The sequence below is a fragment of the Oncorhynchus mykiss genome, chromosome 11 (assembly GCF_057628025.1).
Source record: "Oncorhynchus mykiss isolate SJ-2025 chromosome 11, ASM5762802v1, whole genome shotgun sequence".
In the NCBI taxonomy this organism is placed as follows: Eukaryota; Metazoa; Chordata; class Actinopteri; order Salmoniformes; family Salmonidae; genus Oncorhynchus; species Oncorhynchus mykiss.
The window spans coordinates 74,762,868-74,784,849 of record NC_143032.1 but is presented as its reverse complement, the minus strand read 5'-3'; the positions used below and the strand labels follow the sequence as shown (position 1 = coordinate 74,784,849).

The following is a 21,982-nucleotide window of genomic DNA, read 5'->3' as shown; positions in this document are numbered from 1 at the left end:
TTGAAATCAGCTGTGTATTGCTAGGGCAAAAAATAAACATGCACCCATTGGGGTCACAAGGACAGAGTTTGGGGAAACCCTGATGTAGACAAACTGAAAAGGTGCAGGTGCTTGTGTAACCAGTGTGAAATGCCTAGCTAATTAGTGGTGACGTAACTCGCTCGGAGACCTTGAAGCATTTGTTTCCCTTGCTCTGCAAGAGCCGAGGCTTTTGTGGGGAAAAAGGTAACGATCCTTCAAGGGTGACTGTTGATGTGTGCAGAGGTTCCATGGTTCAAGCCCAGGTTGGGAAGAGTAGAGGGACAGAAGCAACAGTGTCACACTTTCAGTACAATTAATATCTTACAGGGAGGTGATGGGCATTTTTAGTTTCGTACTGGCCTTTCTTGAATCCAGAAATAACAATAGGAAAGGCAATCCAAAGAGCCATGTTAGGAAAACAACGGATAGTGCATATGGTGGGAAATTGCAAGATGATGTTATAATAGTTTTATTGCATCAAATGGTTGTTTTAGGCAACAGAATAGAGGATTCTTATAACTATTGTGTGTGTTCTACTGAGGATGGGCCTCTGGGAGATTTACCATGTCTTTTGGGTGATAAAACCTAAAGAGCATTCCAGAGCATGAGTTAATGTTGCTGTTCTATACCGTACCAGGGAGACATGGCTCCAGTATGGAGTTGGGGGGGACAGACACTGGTCTCTACACAATGATACTGTCTGCTGTGTATTATAGGTATCTTTCATACAAATCTTAACCTTGTGACCTATTCTATACATCAGTTTTTCGTCATGTAGGTTGAAAGGGGTGAATCTTGGCTATAAAATACCTTTGTACTTTTGTCTCGGGTTCTCAACGAATCATCTGAGCGTGATTTGTCAACCAGCCATCATTATCGTAGAGCACTCATTCGATTCACTTTATATGTGTGCGTTGTATTGACCTGCTCCCTTATTAATAAGTGATTCAAGATTTAGTTTAAGTATAACTGATTTGTGTGATACATTTTCCTCTCATTTAACAGTGAAGAAATTAACCACTGCACGCGGCACCATTATGTTCTTCCAGTGACAACACACACAGACGACACTTCATTGACATGACTGTTTAGAAATATAAAATGCATAGCCAGAGCAAGCGCTCCAAGTGAAATTAGGTCACGCATCGCTCACATGACAGGTTTTCTCCACTAGTGACAGGCAACCCTAGCTGTAGGATATGTGGAATGAATTACACCTCACAGTGCCACAAGTAGTCAGCTGGCTTCTCCACAACATCTTAGCATGTCTTCTGCATGGAACCAAAGCCACAGGCCTTCAATAGCAAAGCTAGGCCTAATTGCTGTTCTACGGGTCGCTACCTGGCCTAGCTTTGCTATTGAAGGCCGGTGGCTTCGGTTCCATGCAGAAGACATGCTAAGATGCTGTGGAGGAGCCAGCTGGCAATGCTTGTGGCACTGTGAGGTGTAATTCATTCCACATATCCTCCAGTTAATTATGCAGTTGGGGATAAGTGATGTGTTACAGTGTGACAGACATGGGAATCTTGCAATACAAAAATCAAGAAACATCAAAATACCTTGACTGTTTTGCTCTGAAGAACCTAGAACATTTTAGAAAATAGAGTAACTTTTTACAAAAATCCAGGTAATTGTTTGGTCTAATGATGTTGACATCATTACAGATAAATAAAGGTGAAATAAAAAAATAAAACCGCAAGTCAGCAACATTGTCACTCTTGATAAGAGTGACAAGGACTGATATCTTGCTCTGCATTTGCCATGACATGATGAGTCTGACAGTCAGTGGATTTATTCAGCAGTTTTCCTGTGAGTCCAGTCTCACTGTACTGCGAAAGGCCACTGCACAAAAACAATCAGATAATTTGCCAAGTCATACAGGGACAGTCAGCTCTGCACACGAAGCATTTTGATGCATAATAACTGAGAAAATCTAGACAATACATTCCATTCGGCTTGGTTCTGCCATCAAGGCCTGTTCCAATAAGGGCTCATTAGGCCAAGCCCAACTGCAGACTGTTAGTCTGAGGTGTGGATGAACACAAAGACACATTTCCCGTCTAACAACATTTGGGCCCAACCCTGCCACTAGATGGGGCAACTGTGTCTTCCTTGAGAAGTGTTGTGTTTCTTTGTCATTAAAAACCTACATATATCTCCATAATGCTTTGGATCACAGCAGAGGGTAAAATCCTGAAGTATCTGTGTGAGAACAGCAAAGGGTTAATATTTGCACCAAGGCATTGGAGTTGTGTAGCTATGTGACAGGTGATTATTTTGGACCTTTTAAATACCCAATTCATTGTCCCTCTCTCTCTCTGTGTGTGTGTGTGTGTGTGTGTGTGTGTGTGTGTGTGTGAGAGAGAGACAGAACTTACCAATGCTGTATGCCTTGGCGAACAGCCATCGCAGGTTGGCATCTATTTTTGCTCTGGCCGAGTCGTACATTTCCAAAGGCACAATCTCTATTGTCCCTTCACCAGCTGAATCCATGTTTCTTCGGGTGCCATCCGCACCACCACACAGATCTACATCCATCCTTACAAAAACATGTCACATAAATTCACAATATGAAACATACAAATCAAATTGTATTTGTCACATGCCCGAATACAACAGGTGTAGTAGACCTTACAGTGAAATGCTTACTTACAAGCCCTTAATCTGTCAACGCAGTTAAGAAAAACACAACAAAAAAATATCAATAAAAGTAACAAATAATTAAAGAGCTGCAGTAAAATAACAATAGCGAGGCTATATACAGGGGGGTACCGGTACAGTCAATGTGCGGGGGCACCGGTTAGTCGAGATAATAGGTACATGAAACTAGAGTTATTAAAGTGACTATACTAAATGACTATAGTCATTTCATTCGAGTATTACGTTAGTTACTAGCGAGCCACTGAGGAATTGTTAACTAACTAACCCACAAGTAAAATGGAAGAACTTAGCTAGCTAGCCCGGTTCATGCTTGCATGTTAGCGAACTTAGCATTGGGCGCCCATTCATTAGACAGGTGGCTAACTTTAGCTAGCTAACTGTCAAACTGGATTGTTTCGTTGAATCTGGGTTGTACAGCATTTACAAAATAGCCTTACTGGCCAAGTTAGAAAGCACCTTGGCCAACACAGCTAACTTAAATCGATTTTAATACAGTTAGCTGGCTAGTCAGATAGCTAGACAAGTCCAGCTTTATGCTAGGTTACAATAACTGGATGAATCGAACTGACATTCACTAACTTAAACAGTATTTTTTGAAAATACATGAAAAAAAAACTATGTAACGTAAATCAACCCTTTAGATCGGTCAGTATAAAATGTAACATAATGACTTTGTTATGCAATTGCCCAAGCAAAGCCCAAGCACCACATCGTAGCAGCAGCGAGATGAACGAACGGTCTCCTCCCCAGCAACAAAACCCAATTTGCGGCCTGTCTGACAACCGCGCCACGGGAAACCCAGGATAAGCGTTTACTACCAATGCCAGACATAAATGTACAGAGTTTACGAAAGACAGTAACGTACCTGATTATTCCCGGTTTATCCTTCAATTTGATGACTCATTTTAGGTCGAAGAAATTAACGTATTAGTGAGAAGCACCTTATGTACCTCTGTATCCGCGCTTTCCCATAAATCGAATTATCTGTCTGTCTGTTAGCATAAGTAGCTAACCACTGCGCCTGCGCGGATGCTAATACTATCATGCAACCACATACACACAACCCAGAGCAAGATTCAAAGTAACCATTCATTAAAAAAGAAGGGCGTAAGAAGGTATATGAAACAATGTTAGATGTTTGTTTGCAAAAATTCATCAGAAATGAACCAGCCCATGTGCCCATACCATAACAACTTGCTCTCTTTTGAGAGGACTCTCTAGAAATTGTATGAAACAGTTTAATTAAAAACGATGCATTTGTTAATAAGTACTTCATATGAGTCAATCAATCATAGTGTATACTGAATTAGGTGGCCTGTTGAAAAAAAAATGCTAAAGTAAAAGGGGATTGCCTCAGTGTGGAAAAATCTCCCTCTTGTGGTAATGCTTTTAGTTTTAGGTTTCACAGTTGATTGAGTTTGAAACTACAAGGTGAAAGCTAGAATGCTTAATTGAAGCAAGAGCAAAGCGGTCTCCCAGCCTCTGTTTTGGTATAAAGCTACCGGATGGGATAAACGTAACCACTCTCAAATTCATAGGTAGAGCTATGGATGCATGTATGGGGCTGCGCTGGAGCGGGTCGAGAGCTTCATGTTCCTCGGTGTCCACATCACAAAGGAATTAACATGGTCCACAGACACCCACACAGATGTGAAGAGGGCATGACATCGCCTCTTCCCTCTAAGGAGTCTGAAAAGATTTGGCATGTGCCCTCAGATCCTGAAAGTTCTACAGCTGCACAATTGAGAGCATCTTGACTGGCTGCATCACCACTTGGTACGGCAACTGCAGTGCATCCGACCACAAGGTGTTACAGAGGGTAGTGAGTACGACCCAGTACATCACTGGGGCCAAGCTGCTTGCCATCCAGGACCTCAATACCAGGCGATGTCAGAGGAAGGACCAAAAAATTGTCAAAGCCATAGACTGTTCTCTCTGCAACCGTACAGCAAGCAATACCGATGCACCAAGTCTGGAACCAACAGGACCTTGAACAGATTCTACCCCCAAGCCATAAGACTGCTAAACAAGGCTGCTAAATAGCTAACCAAGTGGCTACCCAGACTACCTGCATTTAACCTTTTTTTAACTAACTCTCTTGCATTGACATAATGCACACACACTTGACTCTACCCACACACTCACACGTACAGTGCTTAAACTGACATCTCAACACACACATATACACACACACACAAACATACACACACACACACACACACACACACACAAACACACACACACACACACACACACACACACACACAGTGGTGGAAAACGACCTGATTGTCATACTTGAGTAAATGTAAAGATACCTTAATAGAAAATACCTTAAAAGTCACCCAGTAAAATCCTACTTGAGTAAAAGTCTAAAGGTATTTGGTTTTAAAAATACTTAAGTATTAAAAGTAAATGTAATTGCTAAAAATATACTTAAGTACATAACAATTAAAATTCCTTATATTAAGCAAACCAGACTGCACCATTTTCTTGTTTTTTTAAATTCACGAATAGCCAGGGGCACGCTCCATCACTCAGACATCATTTACAAACGAAGCATGTGTTTAGTGAGTCCGCCAGGTCAGAGGCAGTAGGGATGACCATGAGTATTCTCTTGATAAATGTGTGAATTGGACCATTTTCCTGTCCTGCTAAGCATTCAAAATGTAATTTGTACTTTTGGGTTTCAGGACAAAAGTATGGAGAAAAAAGTTTTACATTTTCTTTAGGAATGTAGTGAAGTAAAAGTAAAAATGGTCAAAAATATAAATAGTAAAGTAAAGTACAGATACCTCAAAAAATTACTTAAGCAGTACTTTCAAGTATTGTTACTTAAGTACTTTACACCACTGAACACACACACACACACACACACACTTTCACAACATAAGATGCCGCTTGTGCTACAGCTCAGTCAAATATCTATCCTGTTGCTTAGTCACTTTTCCCCTACCTACGTACATGTACATAGCTACTTCAATTGCCTTGTACCCCTGCACATTGACTCTGTACTGGTACTTCCTGTATAAAGACGTTATTTTTTACTTGTTATTGTCATTCACTTTGTATTTATTCCTTGTAATACTATTTATATTTTTTCTTTATCTTTAACACTGCATTGTTGGAAAAGGACCCGTAAGTTAGCATTTCACTGTTAGTCTACACCTGTTGTTTACGAAGCATTTGACAAATAACATTTGATTTGATTTGAAGGACTGACCATCCATGATATCCAAATTATAGTTTTAACCATGTGTTGAGGCAAAGTGTTTGTTTACATTTACATTGGTTATAAAAACAAGAAAAACAAGCTTACATTTTAAAATTCAAATCCTCAAAGCAAATTGTATTTGTCAAATGCGTCGAATACAACAGGTGTAGACTTCACCGTGAAATGCTTACATAAGAGCCCTTAAGAACATTGCAGAGTTAAAAAGTAAGAAAAATTAGGAAATTGTAACACAATAAAATAACAATAACAAGATTATATACAAGGAGTACTGGTACTGAGTCAATGTGCTGGGGTACGAGGTAATTGAGGTAATAAACTCAGCAAAAAAAGAAACGTCCCTTTTCAGGACCCTGTCTTTCAAAGATAATTCGTTAAAATCCAAATACCTTCACAGATCGTCATTGTAAAGGGTTTAAACATTGTTTCCCATGCTTGTTCAATGAACCATAAAGAATGAATGACCATGCACCTGTGGAACGGTCGTTAAGACACTAAGCTTACAGACAGTAGGCAATTAAGGTCACAGTTATGAAAACTTAGGACACTAAAGATGCCCAGGGTCCCTGCTCATCTGCGTGAACGTGCCTTAGGCATGCTGCAAGAAGGCATGAGGACTGCAGATGTGGCCAATAAATTGCAATGTCCGTACTGTGAGATGCCTAAGACGGCACTACAGGGAGAGAGGACGGACAGCTGATCATCCTCGTAGTGGCAGATCACGTGTAACAACACCTGCACAGGATCGGTACATCCGAACATCACACCTGCGGGACAGGGGCAGGATGGCAACAACAACTGCCCTAGTTACACCAGGAATGCACAATCCCTCCATCAGTGCTCAGACTGTCCGCAATAGGCTGAGAGAGGCTGGAATGAAGGCTTGTAGGCCGGTTGTAAGGCTGGTCCTCATCAGACATCACCGGCAACAACATCCCCTATGGGCACAAACCCACCGTTGCTGGACCAGAAAAAAGTGCTCTTCACTGACGAGTCGCAGTTTTGTCTCACCAGGGGTGTTGGTCGGATTTACATTTATCGTCGAAGGAATGAGCGTTATACCAAGGCCTGTACTCTGGAGCGGGATGGATTTGGAGGTGGAGGGTCCGTCATGGTCTGGAGCGGTGTGTCACAGCATCATCGGACTGAGCTTGTTGTCATTGCAGGCAATCTCAACGCTGTGCATTACATCCTCCTCCCTCATGTGGTACCCTTCCTGCAGGCTCATCCCGACATGACCCTCCAGCATGACAATGCCACCAGCCATACTGCTCGTTCTGTGTGTGATTTCCTGCAAGACAGGAATGTCAGTGTTCTGCCATGGCCAGCGGAGAGCCCGGATCTCAATCTCATAAGGCACGTTTGGGACATGTTCAATTGGAGGGTGAGGGCTAGGGTCATTCCCCCCAGAAATGTCCTGGAACTTGAAGGTGCCTTGGTGGATGAGTGGGGTAACATCTCACAGCAAGAATTGGCAAATCTGGTGAAGTTGAGATGCACTGCAGTACTTAATGCAGCTGGTGGCCACACCAGATACTGACTGTTACTTTTGGTTTTGACCCCCCCCCTCCCCCCTTTGTTCAGGGAAACAGATTACTCCATTTCTGTTAGTCACATGTCTGTGGAACAGTTTATGTCTCAGTTGTTGAATCTTGTTATGTTCATACAAATATTTACAAATGTTTAGTTTGCTGAAAATAAACGCAGTTGACAGTGAGAGGACGTTTCTTTTTTTGCTGAGTTTATGTACATATGCCCAAGGAAGCGAAGGTAACCTGCCTAAGTGATTACCACCGGTAGCACTCACGTCGGTAGCCATGAAGTGCTTTTAAAGTCTGGTCATGGCTCACATCAACACCATCATCCCGGAAACACTAGACCCACTCCAATTTTCATACTGCCCCAACAGATCCACAGATGACGCAATCTCAATCTCACTCCACACTGCCATTTCCCACCTGGACAAAAGGAACACCTATGTGAGAATGCTCTTCACTGACTACAGCTCAGCGTTCAACACCATAGTGCCCACAAAGCTCATCACGAAGCTAAGGACCAAGGGACTAAACACCTCCCTTTGCAACTGGATCCTGGACTTCCTGACAGGCCGACCCCAGGTGATAAGGGTAGGCAACAACACATCTGCATGCTGATCCTCAACACTGGGGCCCCTCAGGGGTGCATGCTTAGTCTCCCACTGTACTCCATCTTCACCCACGACTGCATGGCCAAACACGACTCCGACACCATCATTAAATTTGCTGACAACACAACACTGGTAGGCCTGATCACCGACAACGATGAGACAGCCTATAGGGAGGAGGTCAGAGACCTGACAGTGTGGTGCCAGGACAACAACCTCTCCCTCAATGGGAGCACGACAAAGGAGCTGATCGTGGACTACAGGAAAAGGCAGGGCGAACAGGCCCCCATTAACGGCGATGTGGCTGTAGTGGAGACCAAGTTCCTTGGTGTCCACATCATCAACGAACTATCATGGTCCACACATAACAAGACAGTCATGAAGAGGGCACGACAACACATTTTCCCATTAGGAGATTGAAAAGATTTGGCATGGGTCCCCAGATCCTCAAAATGTTCTACAGCTGCACCATCGAGAGCATCCTGACTGGTTGCATCACCGCCTGGTATGGCAACTGCTCAGCATCTGACCGTAAGGCGCTACAGAGGGTAGTGTGTACGGCCCAGTACATCACTGGGGCCTAGCTTCCTACCATCCAGGACCTATTTACTAGGTGGTGTCAGAGGAAGGCCCAAAAAATTGTCAAAGGCCCCAGTCACCCAAGTCATAGAGTGTTCTCTCTGCTCACACACGGCAAGCGGTACCGGAGTGCCAAGTCTAGGACCAAAAGGCTCCGTAACAGCTTCTACCCCCAAGACTGCTGAACAATTAAAAAAATGGCCACCCGGACTATTTAAATTGACTGTTTATTATCTATGCATAGTCATTTTACCTCTACCTACATGTCCAAAATAACTTGACTAACCTGTACCCCCGGACATTGACTTGTACCGGAACCCCCTGTATATAGACTCGTTATTGTATTTACTAGTTCATTTAGTAAATGTTTTCTTAACTCTTTCTTGAGCTGTATTGTTGGTTAAGGGCTTGTAAGTAAGCATTTCATTTCATTCAATTTGATTTGTTTTGATCCAGGTAGAGGTAAACGCAATCAGGATAGATAATAAACAGATGAGCATCAGCCTATGGGAAGACTGTGAAAGTGTGTATTTGTGTGAGTGTGTATGTGCATAGAGCCAGTGCAAGAGAGTCAGTGCAAGACTAGTCAAGGACCATATCACCTCCACCTCCACCCTACCCGACACCCTAGACCCACTCCAATTTGCTTACCGCCCAAATAGGTCCACAGACGATGCAATCTCAACCACACTGCACACTGCCCTCACCCATCTGGACAAGAGGAATACCTATGTGAGAATGCTGTTCATCGACTACAGCTCGGCATTCAACACCATAGTACCCTCCAAGCTCATCATCAAGCTCGAGACCCTGGGTCTCGACCCCGCCCTGTGCAACTGGGTACTGGACTTCCTGACGGGCCGCCCCCAGGTGGTGAGGGTATGCAACAACATCTCCACCCCGCTGATCCTCAACACTGGGGCCCCACAAGGGTGCGTTCTGAGCCCTCTCCTGTACTCCCTGTTCACCCACGACTGCGTGGCCACGCACGCCTCCAATTCAATCATCAAGTTTGCGGACGACACAACAGTGGTAGGCTTGATTACCAACAACGACGAGACGGCCTACAGGGAGGAGGTGAGGGCCCTCGGAGTGTGGTGTCAGGAAAATAACCTCACACTCAACGTCAACAAAACTAAGGAGATGATTGTGGACTTCAGGAAACAGCAGAGGGAACACCCCCCTATCCACATCGATGGAACAGTAGTGGAGAGGGTAGCAAGTTTTAAGTTCCTCGGCATACACATCACAGACAAACTGAATTGGTCCACTCACACATACAGCATCGTGAAGAAGGCGCAGCAGCGCCTCTTCAACCTCAGGAGGCTGAAGAAATTTGGTTTGTCACCAAAAGCACTCACAAACTTCTACAGATGCACAATCGAGAGCATCCTGGCGGGCTGTATCACCGCCTGGTACGGCAACTGCTCCGCCCACAACCGTAAGGCTCTCCAGAGGGTAGTGAGGTCTGCACAACGCATCACCGGGGGCAAACTACCTGCCCTCATGGACACCTACACCACCCGATGTTACAGGAAGGCCATAAAGATCATCAAGGACATCAACCACCCGAGCCACTGCCTGTTCACCCCGCTATCATCCAGAAGGCGAGGTCAGTACAGGTGCATCAAAGCTGGGACCGAGAGACTGAAAAACAGCTTCTATCTCAAGGCCATCAGACTGTTAAACAGCCACCACTAACATTGAGTGGCTGCTGCCAACACACTGACACTGACACTGACTCAACTCCAGCCACTTTAATAATGGGAATTGATTGGAAATGATGTAAATATATCACTAGCCACTTTAAACAATGCTACCTTATATAATGTTACTTACCCTACATTATTCATCTCATATGCATACGTATATACTGTACTCTATATCATCGACTGCATCCTTATGTAATACATGTATCACTAGCCACCTTAACTATGCCACTTTGTTTACATACTCACCTCATGTATATACTGTACTCAATACCATCTACTGTATCCTGCCTATGCTGCTCTGTACCATCACTCGTTCATATATCCTTATGTACATATTCTTTATCCCCTTACACTGTGAATAAGACAGTAGTTTTGGAATTGTTAGTTAGATTACTTGTTGGTTATTACTGCATGGTCGGAACTAGAAGCACAAGCATTTCGCTACACTCGCATTAACATCTGCTAACCGTGTGTATGTGACAAATAACATTTGATTTGATTTGATTTGAAATAAAAAGGTGGTCAATGCAAATTGTCAGGGTAGCCATTGGATTTTTGGGATCCTCATTGCCGGGTTCAACAGTTGAACTAAGCTCATAAGGCGTTATATTCTTAAAGAATCAATGGTTAGAAATGTATAAGTCCAAAAAAAGGATATTGCAAAGAAGGATTTAAGACGTAAACGTAACTACAACTCCCACTATGCACAGGGCCAACACTACGTTGCCTGGGTTCAGAGGTCAATCGTTACCAACAAAATATGGTCTTCGGCTGGCTGCTCGACTCTTGAAGGAAAGTAAACAAATATTTTTAGCGAAATAACGTCAGTAGACTGCTATTTCGTTAAATTACGACCAGACTGTCTGAAAATGCTCTGAAAATTAAAAGTGCAGGCGTTTGCACTGTTGTCGCTGGTTTTCGAAGACGCCAGTTAGCGCGCTAACGTTAGCAAGCTAGCCGTAACAGCAAGCCAACATCACTGGACTGGTAGCTATCAAGCTACACACCAAGGCTACAGCTATGTTTGTGCAAGAAGAGAAGATATTCGCTGGAAAAATATTAAAAATCCATATTTGTACAATGGAGGGTACGGAGTGGTTGGAAGAAGTTACAGAGGATACCACTATTGAAAAACTCAAAGAGAAGTGCTTGAAACATGTATGTTTATTTTCCTGCTTGCTCATTGGTGTTTGCCCGTGGTGAAATTGTAGCTGTTTGCAGGCCCAGTTGAAATTGTCAGTGGTTCCGTATTTATAGTAACTGGGTAGACACTGCTATTTATAATTTAGCAAGTTGGCTCGCAAGCTGTCTAGTCTCTAAACCTGCAAACTAGGCACAATGCTCCTAGTGTAATGCAGAAATAATTGGTACCTTTCGAAATGAGTCTGGCTATTGATGTAAGTCTAGCTAGCCTATACATGACCAATTACAAACTGCTTATGACACTGTAGCTAGTATTTTACCAGGGTAAAAGTACTGCTAATTGTTCCTGCCTGTGGGATAATGTTGGGGTTTGATTGTTTTTCAGTATGTACATGGAAGTCTTGAAGACCCCAAAACACTCACACACCACAAACTTGTCCATGCTGCCACAGAGAGGATCCTCATGGAAACAAAAACCGTTTCAGATGAAAATTTAAAAGATAAAGGTATGGAAGTCACAAAGTTGTCTCAATGTTTACATTTTCACCACAAACATTTAGTGAGTGTTATTTGTTTATTTGGCTCCCTATTAGCTTTTTCAGAAGCAGCAGCTACTGTTCCTGAGGTCCACACAAAACATGACAAGCAACAAAACACTGATACACTGATAGACAAGGACAGTCACACAAAATTCAACGACAACGATATACAATCAATACACAAAAAAAATTATGCTAGGAAGTTACAGAGATCCCTTCGGTTTTAGATGTTCTTCTACTGATAAAGAAGAGACCACCGCCACCCCCTCCGAAAATGGCGGATATATCTGCAGAGGAAAAGGTAAAACAGATTTATTTACTCTCGTTTAATTGTGTTGTTTTGTGGGTTATCTAACTCAGCGCTGACACTAAATAGGCACCCTTCATCAGACTGAAATGTTTAATAGATTGCTGATATGGATAGAACCATGGACAAGTAATATAACAAACTTCTTACATCTAACTATTTGTACTGTCTGGGATTATTGTCTGTGTGTGATTCCTCCCTGTCTGTCAGAAGAAGCAAGATAACAAGGCTCCAGATAAGGAAGCTATCCTGAAGGCCACCGCTGGCCTGTCCACCCGCCACACTGACCGCACTGTCACCCAGCACAACATCAGAGACGTATGTACAGTAGGATTGTACACTATTGTAAATAACCTGGCCTAATGCATGGTTCAAAGCACTGGAGGAGTGTTCCACTGACTATTGTACTGAAATTCAACTAGTCCTGAATTTCATGGGTCTGCACAATAATCAGAGGCAGGTTAAAATGAGTAAAGTTTGTCGTATTAAGCCTGTTCTAAATTTCTGGTGCTAAGATTTTATGTTTATGTAACCCTTTATTTAATTAGGAAATCCCATTGAGGTCAGAAGACCTCATTCCCACGGGAGACCTGGCAAGTTGATAATGCTCTCAATGTTATGCCATGAACCTCAGTCCAAAAAATTGAGTATTAATTATTGTTTATGTGTGCATGTGTGTACATTTTCCTTCAGTTTCAGACGGAACTTAGGAAAATCCTTGTGTCTCTCATTGAAGTGGCCCAGAAGCTTCTCGCATTGAATCCTGATGCTGTGGAGCTCTTCAAAAAGGCCAATGGTACAACATGCAGACGCTGTTACACTCCAAAAACATTTGCCTTAAAACTCATTTTTCAACCAATCCACAAATTTCTTGTGAACAAACTATAGTTTAGGAAAGTCGGTTAGGACATCTACTTTGTGCATGACACAATACATTTTTCCAACAATTGTTTACAGGCACATTATTTCACTTATAATTCACTATCACAATTCCAGTGGGTCAGAAGTTTACATACACTAAGTTGACTGTGCCTTTAAACAACTTGGAAAATTCCAGAAAATTATGTCATGGCTTTAGAAGCTTCTGATAGGCAAATTGACTTCATTTGAGTCAATTGGTGGTGTACCTGTGGATGTATTTCAAGGCCTACCTTCAAACCTACCTTCCGTGCCTCTTTGCTTGACATCATGGGAAAATCAAAAGAAATCAGCCAAGACCTCAGAAAAAAACTGTAGACCTCCACAAGTCTGGTTCATTCTTGGGAGCAATTTCCAAACGCCTGAAGGTTCTGCCTTCATCTGTAAAATAATAGTACCCCAGTATAAACACCATGGGAGCACGCAGCCGTCTTATTGCTCAGGAAGGAGATGCGTTCTGTCTCCTAGAGATGAGCGTACTTTGGTGCGAGAAGTGCAAATCAATCCCAGAACAACAGCAAATGACCTTGTGAAGATGCTGGAGGAAACAGGTACAAAAGTATCTATATCCACAGTAAAACCAGTCCAATATTGACATAACCTGAAAGGCCGCTCAGCAAGGCCACTGCTCAAAAACCGCCATAAAAAAGCCAGACTATGGTTTTCAACTGCACATGGGGACAAAGATTGTGCTTTTTGGAGAAATGTCCTCTGGTCTGATGAAACAAAAATAGAACCGTTTGACCAACCGTTATGTTTGGAGGAAAAAGGGGGAGGCTTGCAAGCTGAAGAACACCATCCCAACCGTGAAGCATGGGGGTGGCAGCATCATGGGCATTAAAATGGAGTTGGTCTGCACCTTGCTGCTATAACAGTCTCCGTGCTTCTGGCAAGGTTTCCCACTAGGTGTTGCAACATTGCTGCTGGGACTTGCTTCCATTCAGCCATTTGCGTTCGTGAGGTCAGGCACTGATGTTGGGCGATTATGCCTGACTCGCATTCAGCGTTCGAATTCATCCCAAAGGTGTTCGATGGAGTTAAGGTCAGGGCTCTGTGCAGGCCAGTCAAGTTCTTCCACACTGATCTCAACAAACCATTTCTGTATGGATCTCGTTTTGTGCACGAGGGCATTGTCATGCTTAAACAAGAAAGGGCCTTCCCCAATCTGTTGCCACAAAGTTGGAAGCACAGAATAGTCTAGAATGTCATTGTATGCTGTAGTGTTAAGATTTCCCTTCACTGGAACTAAGGGGCCTAGCCAAAAACCATGAAAAACAGCCCTAGACCATTATTCCTCCTCCACTAAACTTTACAGTTGGCACTATGAATCGAGGCAAGTAGTGTTCTCCTGGCATCCGCCAAACCCAGATTTCTCCGCTGAACTGCCAGATGGTGAAACGTGATTCCACTGCCCCAGAGTACAGTGGCGTACACCACTCCAGCTGGCGGTTGGCATTGCGCGTGGTAATCTTAGGCTTGTGTGCGGCTGCTCGGCCATGGAATCACATTTCATTAAGCTTTCTATGAACAGTTATTGTGCTGGCGTTGCTTCCAGAGGCAGTTTGGAACTCTGTAGTGAGTGTTGCAACCGAGAACATGATTTTTACTCACTATGTGCTTCAGAAGTCTGCGGTCCTGTTCTGTGAGCTTGTGTGGCCTACCGCATCACGGCTGAGCCGTTGCTGCTCCTAGATGTTTCCACTTCACAATAACAGCGCTTACAGTTGACTGGGGCAGCTTTAGCAGGGCAGAAATTTGAGGAACTGACTTGTTGGAAAGGTGGCATCCTATGACGGTGCCATGTTGAAAGTCACTGAGCTCTTCATTAAAGCCATTCTACTGCCAATGTTTGTCAATGGAGATTGCATGGCTGTGTGCTCGACGTTATACACCTGTCAGCAACGGGTGTGGCTGAAATAGCCGAATCCACAAATTTTGAAGGGGTGTTCACATACTTTTGTATATAAAGAGTATATATTGTTATTTTTGAATGACACTAACTAAGGCTGAAACATTTGTCCATCTACCTACCCCTAAATTAAATAAATACTAAAAAGAAACCTTGAATCTCCTTTTTGAGTGCGGACCAGCTACACCATTTTGGAATACTGACCAAGGCTGTTCATGAGTGACAAGTGTATTATACTATTATTCCAGTTCACTAACAATGTGTGTCTGTGTGTGATTGTCAGCCATGCTGGATGAGGATGATGAGGACCGGGTGGATGAGACGGCCCTTCAGCAGCTGACTGAGATGGGTTTCCCTGAGAGCAGAGCCATCAAAGCTCTCAGACTCAATCAGTGAGTCACAATCAATTATACTTAGCGGCAGCAGGAGTCAGACTCTACATCAGAATCACTGACACAACGAGTGTAGTCTTATGTCCATGTTACTGGTCAGTGGTCATATCAGTGAAGTGTATACAGAATCGCCAGTTGTTTGAATCACAACAAGAGAGCCATATCTGAACTGAAGAGTGTGAAACTACAGAAACAACAGTTTTAACCATGCCCCTCCTTCACTGCCTCCATCCTGCAGCATGTCGGTGACCCAGGCCATGGAGTGGCTGATTGAGCACGTAGATGACCCCACGGTGGACACCCCCCTGCCTGGCCAGGACACCCCAGGAGCAGTAGGGGCCACAGCTCCCCCCCTGGTCCATTCTATCTCGGCCTCCGCCTTCCGTCCCAGCCTCCTCCGCACCCTCTCCCAGACCAGCACAGACGACGCTGTCACCGGAGCCAGGCAGGATGAGCTCACTGAGATCTTCAAGAGAATCCGAAGGAAAAGAGAGTTCAGGCCCGACTCACGGGTGAGTGTCACTTTGGGTCCCAATGTCCTGGCCTGGGATGTACCAAGCTAACACTGATACATGTAGCTAGCTTACACAAAGTGTTTGTAATGTGATGCCGTTCAGTTATGGACTCGGTTGCTGAATGCTACCTGTGTTGTGATTATTGGACTTGTGGTGTGATAAGACTCTATTGATCATATTGTTACAAAAGCTTGTTAGAATGACAAATGTCTTGTGGAATGAAAGTATTGACTATATAAACTGTCAACTCACACAGATGAATGAGTAGACTCTTTGCTGTCTAACTCTGCAGGCAGTCATTGCTTTAATGGAGATGGGTTTCGATGAGAAGGAGGTGGTCGATGCTCTGAGAGTCAACAACAACCAACAGGACGCTGCGGTAAGTTTAAAGGGATACTACCCCATAGTCAGATTAACTTGTGGATACCATTTCTATGTCTGTCCAGTTTGAAGGAAGTTGGAGGGAGTTTCGAGAGCCAATGCTAACTACCGTTAGCGCAATGACTGGAAGTCTATAGGTATCTGCTAGCATGAAGTATATGACACTTAGGTCTTTCAGGAGCACTCTATCTTCTATCTATATGATGCGTTCGTCTTGTATTCAATGAGACATTCTAGATGCAGAATAAATAAATTTATACAAGAGAGGAAGGAATGATTTAACTGCTTTTCACGCCCTTTGGCCATGTTGTCATTGGGATAGAGACCTGATTCTCTATTGACCATCCTAGTTTCAGAGGAGTTGACTAACTGATCTAAACATCTTGTTGTCCCTCTGTGTGAGTAAGTGGTTGCTGATCGGTTAACGTGTTTGCAGAGTGAGTGGCTGCTGGTTGCTTATCGTGTTGTCATCCTGCAGTGTGAGTGGCTGCTGGGGGACAGGAAGCCGTCTCCAGAGGACCTGGATAAAGGCATCGACACCAACAGTCCTCTGTTCCAGGCCATCCTGGAGAACCCCGTGGTCCAGCTGGGCCTCACCAACCCCAAAACACTGCTGGGTAGGAGCGACAGCTGTTACACACAAACACAAGGGGCTTTTTAATGTGTTACCATTTGATTATGTTTTCTGTTGTGTGTACTGTAGGGTCACACAGCAGGTTAGCCTCTAAAACCCTTGTTGTCTTTATGCAGCGTTTGAGGACATGTTGGAGAACCCTCTGAACAGCACCCAGTGGATGAACGACCCTGAGACTGGGCCTGTTATGCTGCAGATCTCCAGAATCTTCCAGACACTCAACCGCACGTAGACACTGCACAAACGGTGTGTGTGCGTTTTGTGTGTAGGCGTGTGCATTTGTATGTAGGTGTGTGTGTGTGTGTGTGTGTGTCTGCACGGCTGTGACGAGTATTGTTTTTGCCTTGAAAAGTCAAAGCCGGAGAAGATGTGTAAATGTAAGAGTTCAGAAGATGGAGATGTGACAGATATATCTATTTATACCACAGAAAATAGAACAATGTTAACATGATTATAACAATTATAAGAATTGTTGTTTTTTACATTTTAATAAGAACAATTTATAGTTAAGACCTACATGATTTATTTAAAATTTATCCATGTACAAAAAAAAATGACCATCAGGCATCAAAACAATGTTTACACTTTAAAATCAGCTTTTGTATGTTTTGCGATATTTAAATATCAATTACAGTTTCATTTGTTTCCTTAAATTGCTACATTTCATCAAAGGCGAATGACTTCAGGGCAAGCAGTCAAGTCCGTATCATTTGGTTGAAGACAGGGCTGCCTGTGAACATGCACCCTAACTGTTGTGTGTCGAGGGAACCAGGATTCAGTACTAGCCAGGGGTGTGTTCAAAAGGTTGAAAGGTTCAGAATGTTGCAGAGTTTCCCGTGTGGCACCATCTGCAACATTCCCACAGGGTAACAGTATGGAAATGTATGCCCTCACTACTGTAAGTCCCTCTGGATAAGAGATTCTAATAAATGACTTAAATTTAGATAGAAATGTAACATATAGAACTGACATGGATTCTCTCTGACAAAGAATAATGTATGTTCTAAATGATGTATTTTTATCTGAACGTTTTGTTACTCTTCATCTTTCTGAATGATTAAGCCCCAGGTGATGTTAGAGGGCAACGGTTGTGCTTATCACCGTCAGTAGAGTGTAGAGGTACAGGGGTGTATTAAGTAGGAAGCAAATGGATTAAAACGGGGAAGGGCCTATCTGAATTTGTCCAATAGAAATTATTGTTTTCATTGTAAGATATTTTACTACACTGGCACTAATGAATGCACCCCAGGTAGATGTGGGTGGTCAGACACTTCACCTTTCACTCTGTTCAACCTTGGGAACCTGCTGTGAGTCACTACTCAAAGACGTGGAAAAGTAAATGAGGACATTTTCTTTGTGCTTCTCCCAAATATTTATTTAACTGCTACTTTTTTGTTGCCTATTTTAGAAAAGTATTATAAGCTGTCTTTTTAGTGTCTGTGAAGTCAAGTCCGTGTAATAATGGTCTTTGGTCCTGCTTTATCTCGAGACCTATGTATACATTCTCAATGTGCTCTGATTCTGCGCCTGTTCTCAATACTCTTACCACAGCTCACTTCAGCAGGCAAAATATTACTCCTGGAACTCCTGAGAAATACATTTTCTGCCAATGGGTGGTATGGTTGGCCTGAGTGCCAGTCTGTTTGTGCTATCATGCCAACTCATTGTCTCTGATTGTGTCAAACCATATTTGGCTTGACAATGAGTAATGGAGCTGACAAGAGCAACAACAGATCTGGGACCAGAATACAGTATGATAGGTTTCAGGGGAAATTGAGGCTTGATCCACGAACATCACATAAATGATTCAAAGGTTATCGTTTGAGTGATGCGAAGGTGTATATCATTCCTTCCTGCAATGAAGCAAACTAGGTATCAATATGTAAGCCAATGCATTGAAGAATTTTACATGTGGTGGTATACTGAGCTAAGTAAAACTGCTAGTCTAGTGGTGGGCCGTTGTACTTTTGAGAGCAAAGTAGATGTGAGCTATTTAACCAAAACATGAACTTATTATTGACTGTGAGATGACTTGCCTTGTCACCAGACAGACCAGTTCAAACTATAATAATACAGTTTCTTGTTGTGCAATAGCTAGAATCTATAGATGGACTTGAGTTTTGTAGACCTGTTAGAATACATATTTGATTGTTAGGAATGTGTGAAATGCAATGGGTTAGTGGGGCTGTATGTTTATTCTATATCCTTTGACAGTCATTTATAATAACAGTAAGTGACTTCCCAGAAACACTAGTACTGCTTTTGTTACATATGATTCAATATGACTGATTTATGGGGCTCTAGTGTGCTTCCCAAATGCACCACGTTCCCTAAATAGTGCACTAGTATTGACCAGAGCCCTATGGGTCCTAGTTAAAAGTAGTGCACTATTGGGGATTACGGTGCCATTTGGGACAAATACTTTGTTTTCATTGTGAATTTAATCTAAAAGAAGAACATGAAGGATGCATGGTGTGTTTTGCCAAGCTTTGAGTGTTTTATTCAATATTTGAATTGTAGTGTTGATGTGACTTTGCTCAGGGAGGCTGTTTTTTTCTAGCTATGCCACCATGAGGCAAATCTCTACTCCTGTTGTGCAACAATTTGACTTAAGGCTTTAACTGATCCATGATAACCTGGCTTATTGAACAGAGCGTCACTAAGTATGGTTTGGTAAAATGCAATATTTGACAATTATTTAAATGTTTTTTAATGGAGAAGTATTTGCTTGAATTGTGTGTTTATTTATATTTTAGCCAAAATAGTTACTTGCTCTTATTAATATTACATTTTAGAGAATCTGAAATTTGCACTTCAAGTTATTGAATTACAATTTCTTTACAAAATAGATCTATACACATTTTCAGAAAATACGTTTTTCACTAGCAGGTCACGGATCTGTCGAGCAATGTAGCATTTTTGAATGTTCAAAGCATTTGTATAGATGGAGGGGGAGAAGACGACATTGTCTGCCTTTCTGTATACAGGTCTAGGATGCTGTGGCAAAGTTTTCTATCATGGCTAGTGTTATTTGTTATAACAACATGGCCCGTTTTTGTTTTTCCATAGTAATCCAATATCAAATCATGTATTTCCCAACTGCAGAGACTGAAAGGTAGAAGACTCTAAGTACAAACTTCAGCCATCAGGAGCTGAAAGGCTAGATTGGTCTTTGATCAGTGCTTAATAAGGGGTATTTTAGTGTGTGAGAGTCATCTTGGCAGTTGGATTGTTTTTACTGGGTTTCCATACTATACTGTCCGGTATTAACAACCTATGCAATATACTCTCTCATTCTGTTAAACCGACTAGCCTCGCTCGGGGCTACTGTCATTCAAATCACAATTACATTAAAAGCATTTCTGTTGCTGTTTTCTTTTGAATCCTGTGCTTTGTTTACCTGAAATGGGGGGAACTTCTAATCTCCCTTAGATAGTGTGGACCTGTTAACGAGAGAGCGAGAGAGTATCATAGGTGCTCAATGCATTTCATACCGACGAGACTGTGGTTTTTTTTATAGATGTGAAACAATCTATAGCCTGGATGCCATTCTGTTCTAGCATTAGCCAGCCCAGACTATGCTGCAGGTTATCTAATGTTGAAACATATTGACATTTTTACTATGGCACCACTAATAGCATTTATTAAGCAAAAATCGGACATCACTGGCCTGTGCTGCTTAATGTGTCTTCACTAAAGCAGTGTTCTCAGGTTGCATTTGTGTGCAGTACCGACACCTGACAGTTCTGTTGATTAGGGAATAAAACTGACACCTGACAGTTCTGTTGATTAGGGAATAACACTGACACCTGACAGTTCTGTTGATTAGGGAATAACACTGACACCTGACAGTTCTGTTGATTAGGGAACAACACACACCTGACAGTTCTGTTGATTAGGGAACAACACACACCTGACAGTTCTGTTGATTAGGGAACAACACACACCTGACAGTTCTGTTGATTAAGTAAAAGCACTCACTGTTCTGTTGTCTTTTTTTATTAGGTAACAGCATTGGCACCTGATCATTCTGTTGTCTGTTGATTGGATAACAGCACTGACACCTGACAAGTAGCACAGGTACTTGGTATATGGTATTTGTCTGGTCATTAATTTACTCCTCTCAGTTTGCCCAACTCTTGTCTTGCAGTTGGTCCCAATATGCTCCCTACCCCTACGCCCTTGGTACTAACCAGTACGTGGATCTAACCTTAGCATGTTTGCAGATACGTAAGGAGTAGGCAATATGGTGGAACTCCACCACTACTACACTGGTTATGCCTATCCAGACCGTTTCAGATCTGCAAGCATCAAAGGTTAGGGCAATCAGCAGTTGCTGCATCCATTTTTGGACTTAGAAGTTGATATGTACCCATTAATTCTTGAATAATATAATTCATACATGCCTCATGAGCTTAGATTAACTGTCATACCCCATCAGAACCAAAATATAAGCTTGTTTTACACCAGTATTTGTAAACAATGGACATTTAAACAAACACTATATACCCTCAAAATGTTGTTAAAACTCTAATTTTGATATCATGTATGATCAGTCCTTATAGTTCTCCAGCCCCATCCCTTCGATTTGATTTGATCCCTCAGCTTTTTACCTGAACCAGCGGTGAGGAGGCCACTTTTTATTGTGTCTACTGCTGATTGCAGCTTTAAGGCTAAGTTCAATGAATGTGGCCTTAAGATGCTTTTGGGAAACCGGGACCTGATCTAGTCTCTCACTCCGGGTCATATTCATGTGAATTTGTTCACTTCTCACCTGTGGAAAATGTGAAAAGCTTTGTAACATCACTTCTCAAATGTAGTACCAATTAAACGCTTTTGAATTTAACTGATGCGAGAGAGGTCAAATTTTGTGTTTCATTGTCTTCTGAAATACAACAG

At 42.6% G+C, this 21,982-nt stretch overlaps 2 protein-coding genes across 7 annotated transcripts in view; one reads left to right on the top strand and one right to left on the bottom strand.

Annotated features, from left to right (window-relative positions):
• The window catches only part of LOC110536365 (calmodulin-regulated spectrin-associated protein 1-B), a 30,357-nt gene extending 26,635 nt beyond the window's left edge, over positions 1 to 3,722 (bottom strand). The window contains exons 1-2 of the mRNA XM_036936269.2: positions 3,548 to 3,722; positions 2,400 to 2,560 (exon numbers count right to left, since the gene is read on the bottom strand). Coding sequence (XP_036792164.2) covers positions 2,400 to 2,559 — 160 coding nt within the window. The 5' untranslated portion in view covers position 2,560; positions 3,548 to 3,722. The remainder of the gene's footprint in view (positions 1 to 2,399; positions 2,561 to 3,547) is intronic.
• Positions 3,723 to 10,907: 7,185 nt separating this feature from the next.
• LOC110536363 (ubiquitin-associated domain-containing protein 1) lies at positions 10,908 to 20,458 on the top strand. Of its 6 annotated transcripts, XM_021622111.3 has the most exons (12): positions 10,908 to 11,503; positions 11,874 to 11,994; positions 12,255 to 12,328; positions 12,545 to 12,652; positions 12,883 to 12,927; positions 13,028 to 13,130; positions 15,445 to 15,553; positions 15,792 to 16,065; positions 16,361 to 16,447; positions 16,928 to 17,066; positions 17,200 to 17,329; positions 17,756 to 20,458. In XM_021622111.3, the coding sequence occupies exons 1-11, from the start codon at positions 11,366 to 11,368 to the stop codon at positions 17,313 to 17,315; spliced, it is 1,314 nt and encodes a 437-aa protein (XP_021477786.1). In that variant the 5' UTR covers positions 10,908 to 11,365; the 3' UTR covers positions 17,316 to 17,329; positions 17,756 to 20,458. The 6 variants fall into 6 exon arrangements, 4 of the variants coding, with proteins under 4 accessions (XP_021477786.1, XP_090047243.1, XP_021477785.1 ...); XR_016484694.1 differs by having other exon boundaries at positions 16,325 to 16,447; positions 17,200 to 20,458; XM_090191117.1 differs by lacking the exon at positions 12,883 to 12,927.
• Positions 20,459 to 21,982: the final 1,524 nt, after the last annotated feature.

Bases quoted from the DNA above. Each gene is read 5' to 3' on its own strand.
- LOC110536363 (XM_021622111.3), top strand. From the start codon at position 11,366: ATGTTTGTGCAAGAAGAGAAGATATTCGCTGGAAAAATATTAAAAATC. The intron at 12,928-13,027 runs GCAAGTTGATAA...ATTTTCCTTCAG, and splicing joins TCATTCCCACGGGAGACCTG to TTTCAGACGGAACTTAGGAA. The intron at 16,066-16,360 runs GTGAGTGTCACT...CTAACTCTGCAG, and splicing joins AGTTCAGGCCCGACTCACGG to GCAGTCATTGCTTTAATGGA.